The sequence below is a fragment of the Drosophila obscura genome, unplaced genomic scaffold (assembly GCF_018151105.1).
Source record: "Drosophila obscura isolate BZ-5 IFL unplaced genomic scaffold, ASM1815110v1 contig_1, whole genome shotgun sequence".
Taxonomy (NCBI): domain Eukaryota; kingdom Metazoa; phylum Arthropoda; class Insecta; order Diptera; family Drosophilidae; genus Drosophila; species Drosophila obscura.
Genome location: NW_024542679.1, coordinates 6714191 through 6734781, shown reverse-complemented (window position 1 = coordinate 6734781; position 20591 = coordinate 6714191). Strand labels below are relative to the sequence as shown.

Here is a 20591-nt window from a genome sequence, read left to right as displayed (position 1 = left end):
GTGTGGAATGATTAAAGCGAAACCAACGGGCGAGCGGAGGAAGGACACGAGCGACGTTGATTGAGAGTAGAGAAAATTCACAAAGAAAAAGTTTTTGTTTATTAAATAATCAAATCAAATGAAAACTTTTCTATGATAAACTTAACAGAGTCGAAAGAAGAGTTTAGAATAGAGTTTAGAATAGATTTTAGAATAGAGTTTAGAATAGAGTTTAGAATAGATTTTAGAATAGAGTTTAGAATATTTTTTGCATCGAAGTAGATCCAAATCATTGATCGAATTTCGAATTAAAGAAGTAATATGTGTTTCAATTATTTTTTGTTTCTTTTTGAAGGATAATGCATAGATCGATGGAACGATGGTTGGTTGGTGGTTTTTTTTTTTTTTGTTTGTTAGATATTGAGCACATGCAGACTTACTTCAGTTTTATAATCGCTCTGGGCTGCCGTCGCTATTGTGGTCGTGGGTGTGGACTCATAAACAATTGTCTTGACGACCTCTTGAAGGCGCTCTGGCGAGGGTTCGAGTATGGCACAGTCGGCAATGCTTTTGGCCTCACCGCCAGCATTTGTGGCCCTCACCATATACTTGCCAGAGTCCGATGTTTGTGCTGCAATGAAAGAGAGTTGAAAATATAGTAGATCCACTCTGAGAATTATGCTAGAGTTGCGCTTACCTTTCTCAATGATCAGACGATAGGAGTTGCCCTGGGCAAGCAATCGATGCGGGGATATGCCAGCATCCTGTATGGGTTTGTCGTCCTTAAGCCAGAGCACCGTGGGATCTGGCAGTCCAGTGACCTCCACTTCCATTATTAATTTCTCGCCCCTCTTGGCGACCTGTGCCTGCAAACGTCTGCCAAATACTGGCGGAAAGATGGTCTCTAAAGTACAGGAAGAAGCAAAGATGGGAAACACATGAGAGATGGATGGGAGCCATATGAAAAATCTTGAAGATTGGGTTAACCGCAAGGCGCGAATGGAACACTCTCAATGAACATAAACATTAGCGTACACTTTTCTTTCTTTTTTTTTTGTGTCATTGCGAAACTTAGAGATCTGTGGATCTGTGGAGCTGTCTGTTTGTTTTTGTGTGGTTAAAATTTACTTGATGCAGCCGTTCGCCCCCAATCAGCAGCAGCCATAATGAATAATTCGCTTAGACATCGGACATCAGCCAGGCAGTAAAAATATATATATGTACATGTATATATGTGTGTATATAATCCCCCCAAGAAGAAACCACACAAGACGACAACAAATCTGCTAAAATCTCGAGTAAATAAACGATCGCCATTTACATAATAATAATTGCAGACATCAGACATCCCCCCACATAGCCCACATCCCACAGCCACATCCACATCCTATAGAACGCCCCTATCCACAGCCCCACAGCCCCACAGCCATCAACCAACCAACGTCCCCACCCACAACGAAGAATATTTATAAATTTCGTGTAAGAAAATCTTTTTTTTGCATTTGGCCAAGATTTTTCTTCTTTTTTTTTTTTGGTTTTTGTTTTCCCCGGGACCCCAAACTATTGAAATTTCAACAAAAACAAAAGCCAAAGCAAAAACAACAATCGACCCCACTAAAAACTCATCAATATTCCGCAAGGGAGCTGCTGGCTGGGGGTTTTTTTTTTCCCACCGAGGCATTGACGTTTGAAGATCCATACAATGACACTTTAATGCTCTACGCTGATTGATGTGTGTGGCACGAACGGACAAGCGGACGCGTAACATATGATATAGGGTCTATCTGGGCTGGCTGGGTAGAACATGTGTATATTCTCTCTATACTACTCTTTATGTATATTCTATGTTTGAGATATTTGTACACTTTTCGCTTTTTATCGCATATATTTTCGATGGCTTTAAAAAAGTGATTTTGGCAGTAGGAGAAAATCTTAGCCCTAAAAGAATGCATTGGGGATCCCAAAAATCTTAAATCCGAAAATGTAGACAGCCCAGTTAATATTAAATATATACTTTAGATCCGTGAATATTTTCTATTTGCATTTAGCTATAGCTCCTTTCAGCAAGTACGTGGATATCGGGGATATTCTACATATCTCATAGATTTGATGGTTGGTTTTTATTTTTTTGGCATTGTTTCTTAAAGTCCAGGAATTTCGGGAAAGTCTTAGGAAATGTTCAGCAGAAATGTTCCTTAAATGAGCACAAAACTTAGTCCTTGAACTATATTATCTCTCAAATTCCTTCCTTCCTTCCTGCCTTGAGAATGTTAATCCATTTTGGGTGAAGTTTTCTTCAATTTTAAACATCTAAAAAGAAGCTGAAATTTCCTAAATTCTCAGAAATTAGCAAATAAAGAAAATTCCCATAGAATTAATGTCCCAAATGATGGATCAATGTGAGTAAAATTGGCATTAATTTTCTTAGCTTAGCTCTGGGAAATGGCTTGCCCAGGGAAATAGCCGAAAATGGATGGCCCCATCTAAAGGCAACCTTGAACCCGTTAAGCAGAATTATATCTCGTATATACGACGTAGTTCCATAAAATATATCTTCATACAACAAAAAAGAAACAGTAAGAAAATATTATTACTCACTTTTAACCACCAAATCGGCGGTGCTTGTCGATTGGCCCACCGCATTGGAGGCTGTCACCGCATAGCGTCCCGCATCGGCCACGCCCACCTGCTTGAGTTCGATGGTGAGGCGATTGAATTTATTGGAGATCTTTGTGCGGGCATCGTCGAACAGCTGGCCGCCGTTCTTCTCCACCTTGATCTCGGGCGAGGGATAGCCATCGTAGATGGCCTCCATGCTCACATCGGCGCCCTGATCGACAATCTTGCCAGTGAGTGGCGTGGTGAAGCGGGGCGCAATCTCCTTGCGCAGGCGAGTTGGGGAATCGGGGATGGTTATGGCAGCAGGAAGTGCAGCCGGACCGCCGCCATTGGCGGCAGATTGCACGACAGTGAAGGACTTTTGCTGCAGACTGGGTGTGCTCATCTCCTTGCTCTTGTGCAGCTCCTGGTAGTGATGGCTCTCGGTGATCTCGGGCCGTTGCTGCCCCAGCTGCTTGAGCGACTGATCGATGTGTGCGGAGGAGTGATGCACCTCGGTCTGGGGCACATTCCCCTCGTACGAGTTCACCTGGGAGGTGGAGGTGGTGGTAAATGTCTGCTTTTTGATGGTCACACGCGACGATTCGGTATTGTGCTCCTGGGTCATGGTCTGCAGGTCACTGGACGCCGGCAGACCGCTGCCAATGATGTTCAGAAATGCCACACAGGTGGCCCTGCCCGCCTCATTCTCGGCCACACAGCTGATCTTGCCGACGGCATCATGGGTGAGCGCCTGGATGGTCAGCACCTGGCGATCGCCGCTCGTGGACACGAGGAAATTGTGCCCATGCACGGGCTGATCGTTGAAGAACCAATGCACCTTGGGCGTGGGCCTGCCCTTCACAATGCACTCGAACTTGACCACATCATCGATGCTGCCCTGCTTGTCGCTGAAGAGCTCCTTGAACTCGGGACAGGCATGTCGCTCCACGATCTCTACGGAGGACTGGCTGCTGCGCCGATTCTCCGGGGCATTCACAGACTTGACAATCAGATGGGAGAAGCATTTGGCATCGCCCGCCCGATTGGAGACCTTCACCGTGTAGACGCCCTTGTCATCGACACTGGCATTGTTCAGGATCAGCTTGAAGATGCCCGATTCGGCATCGCCGGTGGCCGTAACGCGATCGTCCAGCTGCAGCTCCTTGTTGGTCAGATACCACTGGGCGCTCAGCGGCTGATCACCGCTGGCCTGCACCTCCAGCACCACCTGTTCGCCCTCATCCGCCAATACGTCGGACAGCAGCCGCTCGAACTTTGGCTGCGCATCCTTGGGCAGGCTCTGCCTCTCCACTTGGGCGCGGGTGGCAGGCTCCGCCTGGTTGAGTGGCGTCACCTTCAGCTCACAGCTGCTGGATGTCTCGCCCGCCGAATTGATGGCCACCACTTTGTAGTGGCCGGCATCCTCCTGGTACACCTCCTGCACGATCAGCGAACAGCGATCGCCCTGGAACAGCAGCTGCACATCGGCGGACTCTTTGACGGGCCGCTCGTTGTGATACCAAATCACCTCCGGTTCCGGCTGACCCACAATCACGCAATCCAAACGCACAGGTTTGCCCTCAAAAATGGAGACATCCTTCAACGGCAAATGGACGGCCGGCTTGATCGGTTCTATGTCGCTGGCCATCTCGGAATCAGACGTTTCGTTGGGCAGGCGACCCTTGACAATGACGTTGCAGCTAGTGTATGCCTCTCCGGCTAGATTCTTGGCGCTCAGCACGTACGATCCGGCGTCGTTGGGATAAGCTTGGGGGATTATCAGCGTTACGCGTCCGTATTCATACTGAAAGTACAGCGGAAAAATCATTGGGAAAAATCAGACAAGGCATTGGCATGGCATGGCATGGCATAGCATTCATTCAGTATTCAGTAGTTGAGTATTTGTATTCACCACACCCGAAAAGAAACGATCACCCGATCACCCAAACACACGATCCGACCCGATCCGATCCAAACCGATGCCGAGGCTAATGCTTTCGTTTTTGTTCTAGTTTTTGTTTCATTTGTTTTTTGTTTTTTTTTATTTTACTTTTCTTTTCTTTCCTTTTTTTTTTGCAATTGAATGTTTCTTCTTTTTTTACACAAATTTTCAATCTTATTTATATGATTTTATTTGTTTCTTTCTTTCTTTCTGTGTTTTGTGTGTTTCTGTGTGTTTGTGTTTTGCGTGTGCTGCGGATGTGCCACAGCAATTGCGATCTCTGCCTGGCGCATCCGGCGGTGGCCCAAGAGAGGAGGCTTTTGTTTGTTTATTTGCTCGCTTTTGTTTTCTGGCCCCAAATTGCAGGAAGCGCCTGAGTACAGGTGTTCAATGGAACAAAGATCACTTTTCAATTAACTATTAAAATTACGAGAGAGAAAAAAAGAGGTTTTAATCTATTGATTAAAACCAAAGTGAGATCATGTTTTTTTTGGCATATAAAGAGCATAAAAACGAAATGACAGAATGGCAATTAAAAAGTGTGTGGCCCGGCCAATGAAATCATTTTGCAATTTTTCATTTAAAATTTTGTTTTTTTTTTTTGGCAATTTTTTTGGCTACTTTTTCGTTGGATATATACATATATTTGTATCTATATATTCTTCTTATTTGTATATACAATGTTGGCGCCCACAATAAACAAATTGCCTGACGCGCGGCATCCCGGGATTGGGATACATTTTGGATGAGATGATATGAGATGTGTTGCTGGTGGCTGGTGGCTGGGGTATTGGACTAACTGTGACTGCCACACTGTGGTGAATTGAATTTGGTTCGCGCCACGCCACGCTGCACGGCTCGTTGCAACACACAGCAGCGGCAGCAGAGCAGAGTATGCAACGAGTGTTAGCTGCCAAAAAAAGTTGCAGCTATTAGATATTATATGGCAGCTATATGTTCGTTCTGCTGTGCTGCTAAATTGCATCGAAAGATAAAGTGCGTTGGCGTATTTTCAGAAATGTTTGCCTTGAATTTTTCTGTATTTGCAATCCCAAACGATGATCATTAAGAATGTGGCAGTGGCACGGGCACGGGCAGAGGATGTTAATAATGTACATAGCAGAGTAGATCAACATCATTCAAGGGAGCATCTGATGCGTCTACGCATTCAGCACCGCCCGCCACTGACGTCAGTCAGTCCACTGTCCACTCTCTGATCTGAGAAAACTAAAACATGATGATATTTTCTTTTCCAAATTTTGGAATACGCCGCCCGCCCACCAGCCACAAAATATAGAATATCTCTGATATTCCTCGGGCTGCTATCTTTTCTTTCCAGCCAAAAAAAATTTGTTACATATATTCGCGAATATTGTATGTACATATGTGTGTGTGTATCTACGATTTTCTATGGCACTGTCTATATGGAAATTGCCAATCGCCAGACAGATGTTGCCGGGGGTGGGGGGCCAATGGATTTGGAACGGGAATTGGGCGATTGTACTTGCTGGGATTTTCTTTTCTTTTACTTGAAATTTTTGTTTACCCTTCGGTTTGCTTGGGGGTCTAATAATATTGATCGTAAATGCTGGCTGAAAAGGCTGGGGTGGGGGAGAAAGTTTTCCAGGGTCAAAAATGGGTCAACATTTTTCTGAATTGAAACTGGAAGACTTCTCAGGAATAGTATTTTTAGGGGATTCCGATTATATTATATGGTATTTGTATGTTGGGTCAGTATACCATAGATACTATATATACATATATATATTTTTTTTATATTTCCAGTAATCTTTTATATTATTTTGAGTATTTCTCTACTAAATTGCTCTATTATTCTAGCATTAGGATATTTTGAAAATTACTATATGTATGTGTAGTGTGTAAATATGTATGTATGTGTCTAGTGATTTTAAGCGTGTCCTATTACTTAAATTTATTTTGGTAATCTTATTTTTTTCTAGTGATTTCTGGAAGTTTGGATCGTTAACATTGATGTTAAAAAACTCATAAGTAAGTCTAATATTTATCTAGTATTTACTCTTGAATTGGAATGGTATTTTTTTTAGTTTCCATCTGGTATTTTTATGGTATTATTGGCAATTTTTTCTAGTACTGCTGTCTAATGTTATTCGGTTATATTTTCTAGAATGTTTTGATATATTTCTTATTTTATTTTTCTCAAAAATTGGATATAATTCCTAATCCCAATAATTCAATTACAAAAAATTTTTCAAAACATCCGTATATATATTTTTTTTGTAATCTTCTCGATCAACTAAAGTATTTGTCATCTTTCCCCAATCTTCTCCTTAGAGTATCTCCAGCTTCTGTGTGTCAAAACAAAATAAACTTTCTCCATTATATACAAACAAATTTGTTCAATTTGTATGCCAAAAAGTTGGCATTCCAACGAAAGTACAAAGAGAAGACAAAGAGAAATTCCAATAAATTGTATAAAGTACGATCCCGATCCCGTACAGCATTTGAGTATTTTCAAAGATATCTAAAGATATGGCATATTTTTAATGGGATTGTTAAACCCATCCCCTCCCCGCCCATCCCAGCCCCTTCCATCCCATGATATGTGTGGTAGAAATCGTAAAACTCACCTTGGCATCGCGTGGCTGGAACGGTTTGCCATTGTGCACCCAGCAGATGTCCGGTCGGGGTATGCCACTCACGATGGCCTCCAGTTTGATCTTTTGGCCCACACGAGCCATCGCATTGGACAGGGGAACCTTGAAGCTGGGCAGTTCTGTGGGTTCCAAGGCTGCAAAAGGAAATAGAGATTCCTTCTTATAGATCGAACTGTTGGACTGAAGGGGGTTGGGCTTCACTTACGTTCTACAATCAGGCTGGCGGAACAGTGTTCGATGCCCGCTGGATTGGAGGCACTGCAGGTGTACACGGCATCATCCTCGAGGAATACCTCCTCGAAGCGGAGCGTTGCCTCGCCATTGTTGTAGCTGATGACATAGTCCGGCGAGTCGTCGATGCACTTGTCGTTCTTGAACCACTGCACCGTGGGCAGGGGCACACCCGCGACGATGCAACCGAACTGAAAGGAGCTGCCCTCGGTGGCCTTGCCGCTCTCAAGGAAGCGCAGTATGCGTGGCGGCACCAACTGCACCTCGGCGGCATTCTCGCGCACCGCCAGCGTGGCATTGGTGTCGCAGGTGCCCACCAGATTCGAGGCACGGCAGCTGAAGCGCGCCGTGTCCGCAGCAAAGGTCTCCTCGATCACCAGCCGACAGATGCCCTTGTCGAAGCTCGTTTTGTAGTCGGCGTGGCTCAGGATGCTGATGCCATCCTTGAACCACTCGACGGTGGGCTCTGGTGTGCCCGTCACCTCGCACTCGAAGACGAATCGATCGCCCTCGCGGGTCACCGCATCCTTGAGGGGGCGCACAAACAGGGGCGAGGCATAGCGCAGCTCCGTGAAGATGGAGTTCACCTGGATGTCCTTGCGGATGTTCTCGGTGACGATGCGCTGCTGGTCCACCTGATCGCGCAGCGTTTGCAGTCGCGTGATCTCCTCGCGCTGAATGCGTGCCTCCTCCTCCCGCTTGGCGCGCGACTCGTCCTCGCGCCTGATGCGAATCTCCTCCTCGCGCTTGCTATGCAAACGGGCCTCCTCCTCTCGCTTGGCAATCTCGCGCAGCATTTGAATGCGCTGCTCCTCCTCGCGTGCCGCCTGCTCCCTGGCCAATTGCTCGCGGGCGGCCTGCTCGCGCACAGCCTGCAGGCGCGACTCCTCGTCGCGAACGGCCTGCTCGCGCAGGGCCAGCTCGCGGGCCACCAGCTCCCTTTGGGCCTGCTCGATGGCCGCCTGCTGTCGCTGATTCTCTAGGCGGGACTGCTCCTCCCTGGCCAGCCGCTCCCTGGCCTCTGCCTCGCGCATGGCCTTCTCCCGTTCCGCCTGATCGCGCGAATCGCGTTCCCGCTGCTCCCGCTGCCGCTGCTCCTGGCTGAGACGCTCCTGCACAATGTTGATGTCCATTTTGAGCTTGATGAAGGCCTGAAAGATGTTCATCACATCGTTGTAGAGCGCCGATACCTTGCCCATGTCGTGGGCACACTGCGAGGCGCTGTCCAGCTTCGAGCGGAGTCCTGGCTCCCGACTTGTCACATAGTTCTCGATGTCATTGACCAGATTGGCCGCCTCCACAGAGTCGCGCAGATAGGGAACCTTATTCGAGACGCTGCTATAGAAATAGCTAATCTCACGATATTCGGCATCGATCTAAGGGCGGGGAGGGAATAGATTAGCAAGGGTATTCCATAAGAGTTTCGTGGGTTTTGTGGGGGGGGTCCCTTTACCTTTTCGACAACCTCAAAGAAATCTGTGGCCTGATTGAGGCTCTTTCGTTTCTGCTTCACCTGATCCTTGAAGCCCTGCCATTTGTCGTTGAGCTTATGGAGCTCCTCCTTAACGTATTGTTCGCTTTCGGGATTCGTGATCAGCAGCTGCTGACTCGTTGACTCAGTGAACTTTTCAATGCGTTTCTCGAGCAACTAAATGATGGTTAAAAATATCGAAAAAAAATATGCTTAAAATGCGATATAAGAAAATGCAACAGGGCAACAAAAAAAGTAGGTGCAGCCAAGCAGCGGAACTCCTTCAGCTCTCCTCCATCTAAAAGTATCCAATTTACAGAATCTCAAATGCCAAAAAAGCACAGAAAATATGCATGAAGAAAGTGCAATACAAAAAGTGGGCACAATGTTGTGTGTATCTGTATCTGCTGTAGCTGTATCTGTAGCTGTATGTCTCGTTATGCAAAGATGTATTTCAAAAGTTTTTAATTACAAACTAACGACAGCTGCCGCTGTCTATCTGGGGAGGAGGGGGCCCCCCGCCGTCCCCATCTTCCGCTGACAGCTACAACATTTTCAAAGTTGCGAGGCGCGCGCCAGTGTCTATTTTGTATTTTTTTTTTTTTTTTTTTTTTTTCGTAAAATGTCATCCATGTCGCAGTATTTGGAAATTTTGATGAATGTCTTGTGGCGCGGGGTGTATATTCAGAACTCTGTTTAGCTCATGCAGAGAGGGGATCTCTATCTAGATTCTGGATGCTGCAAGTGTACATATATCTATGAGTTTTCGGCTACCTCGAGAGTGTGGGCTGTTTGGCCCCAGCGTTGCTGATGGCGCGTCGATTTCAATTGCTTGGGCATTGAACACTATAGATAAATGGATCATTAAATTAAGCATAAAAAAAAAACATACAAAAAAGATATCTGCTCTCACTCTCTCTCTCTCTCTGTGTTGTCTTCTCTCTATATTCTATTCTTTTGTATAAACATAACCCACCTCAACAACACACACACACACACACTCACACAGGTCTCGGGCAGGTTCACTCACCTCAATGGTACGTTCAAAATACTCAAATGCCAGCGATGTGGTCTTTGCCGCCGCCAGACTATCGACACTCTGGCCATTGATGTCGTGCAGCTGCTTGCTAACGCTGTCCAGACTCCGATCAATATCCTCCAGATCGTTGCGGAACTGCTCAATCTTCTCGAGACGTTCGAGCGACGACATTCTGGCACTGCACTGCGTCTCGAAGTGAATGCGCAGATTCTCCAACAACTTTAAAATGCGATCGGTGTCGATTTCGCGTGCACCCGGCGGCTCCAGTACGCGCACACGATCGATCAGCAGTTCGGATTGTGTGATTAACGATCTAAATTTATCCATGCAATGATCACGGAATTTCTCATGCTCTGCAATGCTGCGCTCCACACCACCACCACCCAAAGACTTGGATGGGTGTTGCTGCTGCCTCGCAAAGTACTCATCGATCTCGTGCCGCAGCTGCGCAATGTTCTCCAGGAAGAGCAGCACGCTCTCAATGAGCGTACGATAGTCGTACTTGATGCCATCCAGGCGGGCCTTCAGCATCCGCAGATTGTTGATCACCTGCTCGATTTTGGCCAGCGATTGTTGATCCTTTGTCTGGATGCTGAGTGTCGTTTGAATGCGATGCTGGATCTCCTCCTGGGCCCGCTCAATGTCCTGCGTGACAAAATTGAGCTTCTCCCGTATGCCACCGAGCAGCTGCTTGATATCCATGGAGGTGGAACCAAACACCGGATACAATTGGGTGTCCACTTGGGTGCTCTTGGCAACCGTCTGCAAAAAGAGAAGAAGAAGAGTTGCCCATTTTATTTGGAGGGATTATCGCCATGGATTACCACCACACCATACTGTACCTCTTCATTATCACTCATGACTTTCTCTAGCAGATATTCAACTTCTCGCTTCTCCTGTATGGTCGTTGTCCAATTCTCCAAACTGCTCGTCACGTCGCACTGCCGCTTACTGAAACCGTTCAGCGTCTCTTCCACTGCCTTCGACGAGGATTTTGTCTCAAGATATGGATCCACAATCTGTGCGTGTGTGTGTGTGCAGCACCAAAAATAGCATAGACACAAAATAAATTGAAAATTAGTTTTTCCTTATTTTATTTTGGTTCTTCTTTGCTTTCTACTGCTTCGTCAAGTGTCGCAAAGTTTTTTATGTTTTGTTTTTGTTTTTCTAAGAAAAAGTACAACGGCGCGTGGCACAACGCATCTGCCTTTGGCCAGGGTCTGGTGCGTTCTGGCCACAACATCACCAAATCCAAATCCGAGTCGAGTCGAGTCGAGGAGAGTCCAGGCCATGCCAGAAGACCAGAAGACCAGAGACACAGACCTATCTATAGCCCTGGCAGCGCGCAAATTGCTTTGCTTTTATTTATGGACTCAACTCGAGAGGGAAAACTCGAACCAGAAACAGAAACCTAGAAGGAAAACTCGAATAACAGCCAACAGCAGCAGCAACAGCAGCCGCAGCGAAATTTTCTAATTTCAAAATTTTTCTTTCTTTTGCGGCTGTTGCTTCTCTTTTTCATTTTCTTCCCGGTTTTATGTACTACAAACATGCATACATATGTACATATGTATGTATGGATTCTGTGGTATGGTGCTGATGTTGTGGCAAAATGACGACGTTGTCGTTTTGAATAGATGTTTATGGCCAACGAAATCATATTGCTGATAATTTATGGGCCACGACAAAGCACAAGGATGCAATCGGTGGCATGAAAATTGAAGTTGGGAATACTCTTTCGGCGATCTCCCCCATTAATACTGAAGCTGCGGCTGGAAACGATCTATGGAGCTCTTCGATACGAAAATTTAAAGGCTGTAACGATCTATGGAGCTCTTCGATACGAAAATTTAAAGTCTAAATTCAATGGGGAATATTGTGGATTTCTGCAGTGCAACTACAGATGGAGGAATGTTATCTGTGGATCTCTATTGATAGTTTGAATACTCTCTCGGAGATCTATTGCAGTGTATCATCTACAGCTACATATCAGGGAAATTTAGGTAACAATGCACTGAGGCTGTAATCTGTTTATCTCTGCACTGAATCTGAGGATTTTCCTACAAGGGGAAGTGAAGTTGGTAGACTTATTCCATGATAAAATGCATCTTTGGAGTCTGAAAAGCTTGCTGGAAGTCTTCTTTAATATGATATACTATAGGAGATATTGATGCCCCACCTCTTCCATCCGATCTTTAGCTAATTCTCAAGTAAATTAATTTGGTAATCCCATTTTAGTTTATACAGAAATTGAAATACTCTTTTTGGATATGTTTTTGGATCTTTAGAGATTAGAAATCTTAATGGAATTGTTATAGGAATAATTCGGAAAACTGCAACCGCTGAATATCCAGCTTTATTTAATAAAAGTTGGTCTGGGAATTGTCTTTTGATAAATCTGTCATTAGATTTAAGTATAAAAGAAGACTATAAAATGATCTCTGCAAGCGATTTTCAGCTTCTTTTCAAAGGTGTTCAAGTGAAAAATTCACTAAAAAAATATTCCATAAAAATATCTCTCATTTAATCTGAAGCCTATAATCCCCCTATCGAATTTGAAGGTGCAATACTCTCTAAAAATATATAGAAAATCCTCGTGCAACTATCTCCTAGAAGTTCTCCTTTTTTCTTTAGAATTAAGTTCTGTTTTTGTGATCTTTTGCATTTGTGGAGTTCAACTCCAAGCTTTTGCCATAGCCAAAGGACCCATAGTCTGGACAGATGCCTTTTATGCCAACACAGCTATTGTATTGTTGAGTATGTGCAATATTCGATGCTTGCAGCGTGCAAATGTGGCAGCTGTCAGCAGCTGCAATTCCAGCGGTTAGCAATCATTTCTGGCGGCAAGCGGAGCATGCAAAAATCGCGACAAAGCTCTTAGAGAATTCCAAAAATGACTTAAGATACAGATACAGCGTTCTTAAAGTTAAGAGATGCTACCCTCTCTGCCCACCCCTTCCCCTCATACGGATGCCGTGACGCATACGGATACCGACTTTCAAGTTGATGAATCGCTGTCCCCGGGACTTGAGTTCGCTGAAGGTGAGAATAATGTTGGACCATGTGGCCTGTAGGAACTGCAGCTTGTGCTCGTCGGGGGTTTGCTGGAGCTGCCGCTGCATGTGGTCCAGCTGACTAGAGAGCTCGTTGGCCTGCTCAAAGAATTCGATCAGCAAGGAGACATAGTCGACGCGCTTCAGCACCAGATCCTTGAGCTCGATCCAGTGCTTGTGCAGTGACTCGGCCTTGGAGTCCACATCGTAGCGCTGCTGCGGACTCAGCGACTCCAAATGCATTTTGATGGACTCCAGCAGCAGATTGATGAGTTCGCCTTTGATCTGGTTAGGGTGAGAAAGGGCTTTAAGTACAGCGTTGAACACAGTGTTGGTGCTACACTTACCTCCAAGTCCTGCATTAGTTCGTGATGCTGCAGCAGGAACTGCTTCGACTGCTGCAGATTGCGACCCATGTCCACGCTCTGCTGGAGATGCAGCTGGCCGGAGGCCCGCAGCCAGGCCAGCAGCTCGTTGTGCTGCGCGAGGAACTCACTGAGGGCCCGCTGCACCCTCTGCTGATCCTCGCTGCTGTGCGCACAGATGCCCTCGATGTAGGCCTTGCGATTCTCCAGCTCATCCAGCACCCGCTTGACGCCCTGCGTCTCCGGTTGAGTGCGCCCCACCTCATCGAGGATGCCATAGCCGAGACGCAGCGGCTCCTCGGTGAAGCTGCGCACATCGCGCTCCACTTTGGAGAACATGGCATAGCTTTCGGGCGAATTTGGCGGCAGCTTAACGCTCGCCAGCTCCAGTTCCAGCTTCTCCAGCACACTGAGCGTGTGCTCGGCCTTGGCGAAGAACTCGCGCGACTGATGCAGCCAATGCTCGCGCTGATCCACCAGATCCAAGTGCTCCGTGCAGCCACTGAGCACAGCATAGGCCCTGGCACACGCCTCATCGCCAGCAAAGAGACCCGCCGACTGGACCTTCTCCTTGGCTCGGGTTATCTTCAGGGCACGATCGCGCAGCAGCAGCGCCTGCTGCTTCCACTCGCGGTATCTGGCCAGCATCTCGTTCGCCGTGTGCTCGCACTCCCCCAGGCTGTACATGGTATTGAGCTCCATGCGCGCCTTCTGCAGCGCCGCCTCCAGGTCGATGAGCTCCCGCCCGAGCAGACCCAGGGCCAGGCACTGCTCCATCTGTGTCTTGCGCGTCTGCCAGGCGAGCTCCAGATCGTTCCGCCGATCGTGCAGCGCCTCCAGCCACTGTTGCACCTGATGCACTGCCCGCGTGGCATCCCGCTTGATGTGCTCGGGTCGTGTGTCCAGCGTCTCGAGCTTTTCCAGCTCCTCCAGCTGCGAGAGCAGCTCATTGCCGTCCTTCAGGGCAGCCATCACACCCGTGAGCATGTCGATCCGCAGCTGCTTGAATCTGCTGAGGAACTCCTGCACATGGGGCACATCCAACGGCTGCAGGGACTCGCTGCAGGCCATCTCCAGCTGGTCCATGCGCCTGAAGCACTGTGTCATTTTGTCGTGGAACTGTGTGCACAGCAGCAGAATGTGTTGCCTGTCCTGCAGCAGATTCAGTATGTCCTGCCAGATGATGTTCAGTGTGTCGGCCATGGCATTGACTAGCTCCGAGCTGATCCTTTTGCTGGCCAGCAATTTGTCGGCCTTCTGCACGAACTCATCCATCGGTCCAGGCAGGCTCTAAACGTTGTCGGGAGGGGGATGGCATTTGCAAGAGGCGGTTTATCAATGGGTGGGGGGTTTCCAGCTCTGGCTGCTTACCTGTAGATTTCTGAGCGTATCATCGTGCTCCCGTTGCATGCGCACGGACTCCTCCAGATTCTCGCCCAGCGCTGTGATCTTTGGCTCCAGTTCGACGACTTTGATGTAGATCTTCTCGGGACTCTGCAAAGGATTTATGCAAGATTAAACAAAGTGACGAAAGAAAGCGGCGAATAATTCAGTTTTAATGTACATTTGGCTCCCACAACTTTTTACTCAAGGAATTCTGTTCGCCCTGTTTTTTGTTTTTTTTTTTTGAGTCACGTTCCATTCCGTTGTGCTCCCTCCCAGCTGCTGCTGCTGCCGAAGCTCTCTTGTGTCTGTCTGCATTTCTCATTCATGAAAACTTGTCGCCAAAAACCTGCTTAAGAGCATAAACGACAATGCTGCACAGCAGCTTCTAATTTTGGTAAGGCCACCGCCACCAGAAGTAGCAGAAAGCAGGAGGAGGAGCAGCAGGAGGAGCACCACCACTCGTGGCAGCAGCAGCAGCAGCCGTAGCAGTCTCTTCTCTCTGTGGTTCTGTTTGATTGCAATGAAGGTCAACATTGGCTGTTTATGGTAATGGCATCCGTTAGGTTTTCCTGTTGGGATGAGCATGTGTCGATACATGGAACAGAGACCAGAACAGAGAGCAGACCGCTGCGCTGCTGTGTTGTGTATGTTGTGTGGAAAGTGCCACATGCCACAGAAGATACAGCAAAAGATACAGAACTTTGCTTCTGGACTTCTTGACTTTTCGACTTTTAGTTTTTTTTTTTGGTTTTCTTTTTCTGCTTTCCAGTGAAAGCCGCTGGCGTGGGTGAAAATGTCTAGCGGTTTACCCTCCCCCCACCACCCAAAATTGATTAACTTGATATTTGTGGCTCTGCTCCAAGGGTTACCTGCAGCTGCCACTGCCATTGGATTTAATGATCTAAATGAACGACAATCAATCAATTTACAAAAACAATTAAATAATCAAACGATTAAAATAAATGTTATGCGGCGATCCAATCAGATCATAGATCATCATCATTCGATGGCGTCCAGTGACTCGACTCAATGCTACGTGAGTGAGTTTTCAATATGCAAAATGATAATTTTCTCGTAAATAAATTGAATAAATTAAAGCTTAAAAGAGGATGGTGGGGTGGGTTGCCTAGCGGTACAGAACGGCGACGTCAGCGGGCAGCAGCGTCTAACTGAAATATGAACCATAAATGGTATGACATCACTATATAGTAAACATCACTCCTGTCCCCTGCCACTGCCTCTGCCACTGCCCCGCAGCCTAGCCATAACGAGACGACGCGTCGTTTTTTTATGCATCACTCGTAAACCATTATGCATATGGCAAGACGCCTGCCACTGCCACTGCCTCACTCCTGCTGAATCTGAATCGTATTTCAAGTGTGCACGCACCGAGCCGTTAAGACTGCATTTTGAAGACATTTTTGAGTAGAGACGTTTCACAGGCCTGGGCACTTGTGCAATCCTCAATGTATGAGGCGGAAGTACGAACGTTTCGTGGGGCTGAGTCGATGATATAATGCCCCAAAAGCCTCCCAGCAGCGGCGGCAGCAGCAGCGGCTCTAACAACCAAACTTCCCCTCAATCGTGGAGGGGAATAAGATCAAGGGGCGGGCGGTCTGTCGTCCATCGTCCATCGTCCACTTTCAGAGGCGCTTAACTCCAAACACGTTTTTGGCTTTTAAATTAATACTTTGTGGCAGCGGATAGAACACGATTTCGATATGAAATTACCTTCGTTCGTTCTCGCTCTCGCTCGTCGCTCTGGTCTGGTCTGGTCTGGTTCGTTCTTATCGTTTTGTATAAAATCATTGCGCATTTTTATGGAGCGCCGCAATGCCTCACAATGCCGCCGCCACCGCCGCCGCTCTTTCATTACGAACCTGCCCGTTCGACCCCCAAAACCATTCGGCCACACGTAATCCGTGATTGCCGCCTGCCCCATCCGATCCAAACCGATCCGATCGTTGATTTAATTGGCGAATTGCAATTTTTGCGAAGGCGTTGGCTTGATTTTTCAGGATTTACTTGCCATGCTGCAAGGCAGATGAGAAGTGTATGAACTTGCATGATCCTTCTGGGCAACTACTTAATTATGGATTTTAGATTCAGCGATTCACAATGTACGGGAAATATATACCCTCTATATAGTATATATTCTGGGTTACCTTTTGGTGGAATTTTAATTTTCTTTGCATTATTTTAATTATGTTTGGATAATGGATAATTTTTTTAGGCATATTTTGGTCTGCTTTTTATTCGCTAATTTTGAAGAAACTCCCTGTGAACAAAGTGACCGCCTAGACTAACTTTTTGAGTAGCTTTTGATGATGGTTTTTATGGCATTTATTAAAGGAACAGCACTGATTAGCGAGGAGTCACAGTGTAGCTAGTTTTAATATTCGTTTTCCGTAAGCAGTATTTTTAGTGGATTTAACGTTTCCAAAATCTCATTTAATCATTCCAAGATATATTTATTCACTGCTAAAGAGCAAATGTGAAATAAATTTTGTAATTAATTATCAATATTCAGAGTTTATAGTGCATCGAGCGAACCTTGACCCAATATTTGCATACATTTTGTGCTGTGCAAATGAAATACGTGTTCATCATCACAGCACAACAAATGAACAAATGAACAACTGAACACACACTCAAATGACTCAGTCTGTCTGTCTGTCTGTGTGTCTGTTTTGGTGGAAAGAGAGAGAACCATTTTTATGGGTCGCTTGTGCTCTCGATTAAAGGTAAAAGCTAATTGAATACATGATTGAGTACCATGGCTCATTAAAGTGACATAAATCAAATGTGTGTCTCTCTGTATGTCTGTCTGTCTGTCTGTTTATAGAGAAATGTCTGCCATAAAAAAGTTTATACAAATATAAGGCCAAAAACTAATAAAAATTTCGTATTAACATTAAAATTTGCATGTGCCGTGTGTGTGTGCCTCCGATAGATAGAAAGAGCAAATATTATACTCATCGTGGCAGCATTAATCTGTTGTACAAATACGAGAAGAGAATATGCAAATGAGTATTTCGAGTATTTACTCTCCACCACCCCTACTCCTTGCTCTTCCTTCTCACGCTCTGACGCGCGTTCCATTAAAGTCCCAACTTGATTTTGTCATAAAACAAAGCACAACAAAAAAAGCAACGCAACAAATAAATGTAGTGCTGAAGTGCTGTGTTGGTGTTGTGATGTTGTTCTACTATTAACAAAAGGTTAGTGCTGGCTTATACGCTTCATTCTCAGATCATCATCAGCGCCGTCATCATCCATCACATTCGCATCGCATCGCATCGACTGGCATGGCATGGGCATTCGTGTGCTCTAGCGAGTGATGTCAGACTTTTGAGTTCTATAAATATATAACGTAATAAACATAGTACAAATAATTTTAGTACAAATTTCAGTTGATGTTCGGGTTTTTTTGGCTATTTTGTAGGTCGCACTTTCCCAGGCCACAAAACAAAAACAAAAAATACTCTCTCGGATTATGGGAGGCCGCCATCGAATGCAATTTAAATTTCAATTTAATTCGCAAAAAAAAACTATAAAAAGAGAAGAGATAATTTCTATAATTGTTTTTACAAATTGTTGGCCACGACTCGGATCAGCAGGAGGAGTAGGAGGAGGAGTCGACTCCGCGCCGCTGCTGCTGCACACAGCGCGACTTTCATTGAACGTTTATCGGCGAATATCAGTTTTCCTGTAAACATGCAATATATTTTTCGCGTCTCTCTAACTCTGCAAAAACGTGCCTCCGCCTTGTGCCGTCTGCCTTGTGCCTTGTGCCTCTCCATCTGCAGATCTGCTGCTGCTGCTGCTGCTGCTGCGCCTGCGCCTTTGCCTGTGCCTGTGCGCGGTAATTACAGCAGCTGGCTGTGGCGAAATTTATGCCCCACTGGAGGCAGATCCACCTCCTCCTTGACTCCGAAACCGACTGCTACTCGCCGACCCGTTGCCCCGTTGCCCCGTTTGCTTATCAATCAGTGCGTGCCAAACTGTTTTGTCAGTTTTTCGCTAAGTAGCAGCTGTGCATTAAAGCCACTACCGATAGAGACGGCACAGCACAGCGCACACACATGCCCCAAGCCGTATGGCTTTGGAGTCCAATCCGATCAGAGATCCCCATCCAAGAGGTGCGCATAGAATACATTATTTTTTTTTAGCGCTTGAAAATGTTGACATTCCCCACCGGCGCACCATTGCCAGCTTCAGCTCTTGCTCCGTCGGTTAGGGCTGGAATTTTTCAATTACTGATAAGATTTACAGCCCCATTCACGGGTGACACGACATCAAGAGAGGATAGGATGTTGGATGTGATTTACATTGCAAAAAGAGTTACTGAGAGCTGAAATCTCGTACGCAGTTTGCTCAGAGGATGGATTAAAGTAGAAAAAACTGTGAAGGAATTTTATAGATTTTTGCGATTGCAATGGAAATAAACTGGTATGAATTTAATTAATTTTCGGGTGAAAATTTTGGGTTTATGACATGATGATATTTGAGGATTTTTGGATTGTAGATTTTCGGGATTGAAATGAAAGAAATTCTATAAATTTTGATCATATTTAGTTTGAGGTAAAAGATTAAAAAAAGAAAGACAATGACTCTGAGTTTTTGTTGGAAATTATAAAGAAACTTTAATATAAAATAGTTTAATATTATATTTAATACTCCAAAAATTCCTACTATATTTTAAATGATATTAAAATGCATTCATTTCGGAACCCAATTTGTGAACAATTTACAGAGAAATGTTCTTAAAAAAATCACTGCTTTCCACATTCTCCCAGCCTGTGTGTGTGTCTCAGTGATTTCCTGTGGCAGCATTTCTGTTCAAGGGAAAATTCCAGGCCACGCCCCCGCACCATAAACTTCTCTAAGCAAAAAGGCCATAAATCACAGTGACAAATCACAAAAAGCAGTGACTTGATTGCAACCCTGTGACGTGGAGTCCTGCCCCTCAGTCCCATGCGAACACGTCTCGGCGGCACTGTGTGTGTGTGTGTGTGCTTGTGTGTGTGTGTGTTTGTGAGAGGAATGCGCAAGCTTTTCCATGCGTAAATTTATATGCCTGCCAGGCGTCGTAAACATTTCTTTTAGCCGCCGCACGGCTTTCTCAGCTCACACTCTCTCTCGCTCTCTCTCTGCCTGTCTGTCTCTGGTTGCCTCTCTGTCTTTTGGCACTGCGCAGCTGCAGCCGTTTCACCCACGCCAGGCCCAAAGCCAAAGCACATAACTCTTACAAAAAGAGACAGACAGATGGGACGAGAGACACAGACAGACAGACGGACAGACGGACAGTGCCGTGCATAAGTACACGCTCATATGTCTATGCAATTTATGAGTGAAAAGCTGTGTGCGACTTTTACAAATGAAAATGCCATAAATTCAATTAGAGTTTTTCTTCGCTTTTGCCTGGCTTTTCCTCGATTGCAAATCAGAGCAGATCGTCGTCCCCCCTCCCACCAAAAAGCAGGTCGCCTGTTGCGCCCCAATTCCTTCATTATAGCAGCCTCCACCACTCCTGCCGGCACCAAAAAGTCAAATTAGTTTCGCGCATTTGATTCAATTAATGTTTTTGGGGTTGGGGTGGGGTGGAAAACTACTCATGCCGTGGCACACGCAGGGAAAATCTATTTATTTAGAGAGCATCGCTAAACAAATATGTAAATCTTCTCCAGGCCTTTGATGTTTTTGCTTCTTGGGTTTTTCTCCTTTTAATTGGCTTTGCGAGTTAATTTTTTGTTTTTCCATTTTGGCCAGCATCAGGCGGAACCATAAAACGAAACATTTTGTAACCAGGCCAAGAAGAACTAGAAGAAGAATCCACACACCCCACCCCCCCCCCTTTTATCTTGCAAGAAAACACTTGTAAATAT

General features: G+C 45.7%; 1 protein-coding gene across 1 annotated transcript in view; it reads right to left on the bottom strand.

The window, feature by feature from the left end:
* LOC111067458 (titin homolog) overlaps positions 1-20591 on the bottom strand; it is a 31823-nt gene that overhangs the window by 6080 nt on the left and 5152 nt on the right. The window contains 12 exon segments of the mRNA XM_022356503.2: positions 420-610; positions 677-883; positions 2578-4384; positions 7132-7292; positions 7364-8765; positions 8843-9037; positions 9635-9706; positions 9891-10661; positions 10742-10918; positions 12896-13237; positions 13300-14607; positions 14689-14811. Coding sequence (XP_022212195.2) covers positions 420-610; positions 677-883; positions 2578-4384; positions 7132-7292; positions 7364-8765; positions 8843-9037; positions 9635-9706; positions 9891-10661; positions 10742-10918; positions 12896-13237; positions 13300-14607; positions 14689-14811 — 6756 coding nt within the window.